Here is a 4,348-nt window from a genome sequence, read left to right as displayed (position 1 = left end):
CAGCGGGGCGGTGACGTCGAAGAGTCGACGGACGGTGCCATATGCCGCCTGCAAGGTCTCCTCCAGGGCCTGGGAACTGTAGCGACTGTCGGCGATCCAGGTGGTGAACAGGCCCCATGATTGTCCCCACAGGGTCTGGAGGCGGGACCGTGCTGGGAAGATCCGTCGCGCCAGGGCTCGGAATTTCGTATCTGCTTCTCTGGCCGACGTCCCGCGGACGATGATTTCCGAAGCAATAACCGCACCTACGGACCAAGTGACAGTCATCTGGCATGCTCATAAGATATATACAAAGCACACCACCGCAATATCAACAGCATCAACAGCATCAACAGCATCAACAGCAACAAGAGTAATGGGACTTACCTGCACTGGTTCCCACGGTGAGGTCAACCGCATCGCGAAGGCCTCGACTCCCTCCCACCGCATCCTCCAAGGCCCGAAGAAACCCGAGAGTAACGACTCCACGGACCCCGCCCCCGTCAAGGACCAGGATCGTCGGCCGTTTCGTCGGCGGGAGTTGGCGGACCACGACCGAGAAGCCTTGGAGACACAGAGGACACTCCGGGATCTCAAAATGATACTCGGCGGGTCCCCGGCGGATGCCGACGATGGCAACGCATGTGTCGCAGAGCGCGTGTCCACAGGGTAAGAGGTGCTCGGGTGGCCGCTGTAGACAGAACAGGCAGACGCAGGAGGACTTCAGCGGTCCCCACATCCACGGCTCACGGCGCAGGAACGCCCGCCGGGCCTGTGCCGATGATCGATTCGACGCTAGGGCGGTGAACAACGATGCGAATGCACCCTCGACGGACTGGATCAGACAGTCGGTCGTGGCGGGCCATACCGCCGAGCATGCCGCTCTGCATGGGGCCCAGTAGAGGCGGCGGAACATCGTCTCGGGGCGAAATCCTAATTGGGTCACTGCTATCCCTTTTCCGCCGGGCTCGCGCGACTTACCATGCATCCCGGGCGGGTAGGCATCCATGAGCAGGGCCGACGCGACAAAGGGGGCCACACGCGTGGGCGGCAGGCTGGCCGCGGCCGCCACGGTCAGGAAGTCCTGCATGGACCGCGTGCGATCGCTGTCCGTGGAGCGGCAGGGGCGAGTCGCGCGGATGCAGTCAAACGGCACCGTCGGCCGCTGCGTCATCTGTTGCAGGGCCTTGCGGAAGATCCATTCCCAATGGACGGCGGAAAAGGCGAGATGGGCATCGGCGCGGGCCGCCTGTGCCTCCTCGAGCTGGTCGCGCAGTCGCTGCCGCAGCGGCTCAAAGCGACTGACCGGCGAGAGCTGCTGTCGGTCGCGCAGGTCCACCACCGACACGGAGGCGGCCAGGCGGGGGACCGCCAGGGCCACCAGCGCCGATGCGAGGGCCTCCCCGCCGTCCGACTCCTGGGGGTCGGTCAGGACGACGAGCAGGCCGCGCCAGGGCGATGTCGATCCGTCGAGGTTGACCGGCGGCGCGGCGCTCCAGCGGGCGACACACGCCTGCACCTGGGCGATCCCCCCCAGATCGGCGGCGAACAGACACACCGTGTCGGCCACCGGCAGGCACAGCCGCTGGAGCACCAGATCTCGGATGCCGTCGCTGGTCTGATCGTGGGTGTCCGGCAGCCGGTGTCGGCACACCGGCTGCGACGGTCTCTCCCACCTCCCCTCGAGGTGGTCGGCGTGGCCGGTCTCGATGAACAGAACCGGATCGGGCTGGGACCCGCCGGCGAGATGGAGTCGGGCGAACCCCTGCCGACCGGAGCGACCGACGTTGGTATCTGGGTGCAGGGACCGCAGTGCCTGCAGCTTGGCCCGCTGGCCGATGAACAGCTGGATGGCGGGAGTCCCCGCGCTGGGACAGTCGATGAGGTCCAGGATGCGACTCATGCGGTCGCTCTCCACGACCGTCCAGCCGCCGGTGGCATGCTCCAGGTCCAACCACACTGCCATGATGAACGAGGCGAGGCGAGCAAGTCCGGACGATCCTCGGTTTCATGCAGCGCTGAACAGAGCTTTTAAGGCCCCCAGGGCCGTGTCTCTGGGCGCTGGGGGCTTTTGCGCGGGCCGGTGTCGTTGCTCGCCACGCCTCCACGACATCCTGCGTTTTTACGCTGTCCGTGGATTAGCCATTCCCACAGGACATCCGTGGGGCAGATGGACGACTTCCTGCTCCCTGTCTCCTTGGGCTGAGAGCACCGGCAACCGTTATTACTGTGGCATGAGGGTCGTTTCTCTCCGGCCGTGGTAATCGTTTCGCCCACCCTTTTCCACCCACGGGCGGAATTCTACCGACTATCTACATGTACCCGAGAACGTGAAGATTCGGAAGCGCTGCTAAAATATGCGGTGGACTATTTCGAGGGTCACCGATGGTTCTGCAATATACATGACGCCAATCGCTGGACGGTATGAACACTAAGACCCCTTTCTCATCTCTCTCCAATCTCCTTGCTCCTCGATCCATGGTGTCCCTGTGTTGCATCGGTGTCGCGAAAGGGTCGCCGGGTAGACTCGGCCGGATACCGGCGAGCCGTCTGGATTTTGTGGACCGTCCTCGTTGGGATCTTCGCGGGACCGCTGGACAGGTATCGGGGTGTGGGGGAGGATGGTTGGTGCTTCATGGCGATATATTTCGCGCCTGTCTGCGTTAGCTTCGCTGACGTTTGATGCTGGAGGACCAGGGATACTCACAGATCCAGAGGCTCCCGGCCAGCTCGTAGTTCACAGTATCCTCGTGAGCAGGAGCGTTCAATGCTTTGGGAACCTCGCCAGCTCCGAGGCCTACTGGGGATTGGGCCAGCCTCGGCTGCCGGTGACCCCGGTCCCGCCGTGGTGTTTTTTGGGCTGTGTGAGACTTGCGAGCTGGCCGCACTTGTGAAAGTGGAGCCTCTGGCGTTGGCTCCCTTTTTTGCGTTGGCGTCGCTTCCCGCTCCGGACTGCCCACGGGCGCTACGGGCGATGATGGTTCGGGGCTCGGGGATGCGCTCCGCCGTGATAGCCGTGCTTGTAAGCGAGTTCGCTGGGAAAGGCGCCCGGAGGATCCGGTAGGTTTAATGATTCGGCCGGCGGTCGACTCGACCCTGCTGCCCCTTCGTCTTTTTGGAACCCAGCCCCAGTCCAGTCGATTCCAGAGCCCCCGGAGGGAACTAGCTGTACGTTTTTTTTCTTTGAACTCATTGTTCCAACGCCGGACTCGATCTTTCCACGAGCTTCCTTCAAGGATTTCGCGTTCCATGAAGGGTTCGAACCTCTGGAGCTCATCGTCTGACCACTTCATGGCTGGCTATGTTTCGATCGCCGGGCAGGAGCTGAATTTGTGAGACCTAATATCTCTTGCCGTCGATAGGGACCATTTATGACATGTTGAGACATCAGGGGCCCAACTCCCAGCGGAGTCTGTCGTCGCCCCGACCCCGTTGAACCACCGCACCGTCGTGCCACATTCGGACCGCGCCCCCACAATTTGGTCCCGCCGAGCTCCACGGAGATTTTGATGATGCTTTCGACTGAACGCCTGTTAAACGCTTGTTGAACTGAAGACAGCACTTCATAACCGTGCTATTTTGTGGGCCACCCGGGTGTATGGCACGCTACCCTAGTGGTGTCTCGTGCTTCGTATTCTGTTTGGACGCTCGTTCGAGGTGTAATTTCGACTCGATTCTAGCCGCTCCCGCCTCCATTTCCAGCGCTGTTACACGCATGTACCTGCTTTATTCAACCGAGCGGGCAACAATCGAGGGCCAGTCCAACAGTCGTTAAGCGAAGGGAGGGTGGTTGAGCGCATGGTGGCCTGGGACTTCGCCCCTGACGGCGGGGGTTGAAGTCGAGGGACAAGCGATTTGAATGGGCTCTTGTGGCCACTTTCTCGTTCCTTATACGTAAATGAAGACTCCCAACTCTCTTGTTAGCCAGCAGAACAGAATTTTTGATCATGGCGAAGCGAAAGAGGCAATCTCGGCGCCGGCGCCCTCAGTGGCCGCCGCACAGAGATAGGCCCAGCCAACCAGAAATCTGGCGATCTCTTAGGAGGTCAAGGAAGATAAGAAATTACACGCTAGCGCCCTGCAATGAATGAAGATCATAGGTGTTGACAACGTATTTCTGCTAGGGATTCAAAAGGTCTCGCAGACCAAGTTGATCCCTTGACCCCTCCATTCCACAGAACTGCCATCTGCAACTATGCATCTAGTCCGTCCACGGTACACTCCGGCGGTAGTGATGGTAGAGAGCGCATATTAGCCACGCCATCGCGACAATAAAACTGTATACGTAATTCGAAACCGACCAACAAAGCATGGAGGCGCCAAACCCTGGCGGTTACGGCAGGATTCTTGGTCAATAGCACTAACAAGG

The 4,348-nt window shown here is 60.7% G+C and overlaps 1 protein-coding gene across 1 annotated transcript; it reads right to left on the bottom strand.

The window, feature by feature from the left end:
• Nucleotides 1-2,424: 2,424 nt before the first annotated feature.
• On the bottom strand, nt 2,425-3,272 carry LDX57_013054 (uncharacterized protein; the record flags this gene model as incomplete). The annotated part of the gene is made up of 2 exons (XM_046094803.1): nt 2,425-2,633; nt 2,687-3,272. 2 exons carry the CDS (start codon nt 3,270-3,272, stop codon nt 2,425-2,427), a joined length of 795 nt encoding a protein of 264 aa, XP_045950782.1.
• Between the last annotated feature and the right edge of the window lie 1,076 nt (nt 3,273-4,348).

Source organism: Aspergillus melleus (genome assembly GCF_016097325.1).
Source record: "Aspergillus melleus strain CBS 546.65 chromosome Unknown contig10, whole genome shotgun sequence".
In the NCBI taxonomy this organism is placed as follows: domain Eukaryota; kingdom Fungi; phylum Ascomycota; class Eurotiomycetes; order Eurotiales; family Aspergillaceae; genus Aspergillus; species Aspergillus melleus.
Note: the sequence above shows the minus strand (reverse complement) of the source record. Positions and strands in the feature narration are given on the sequence as shown.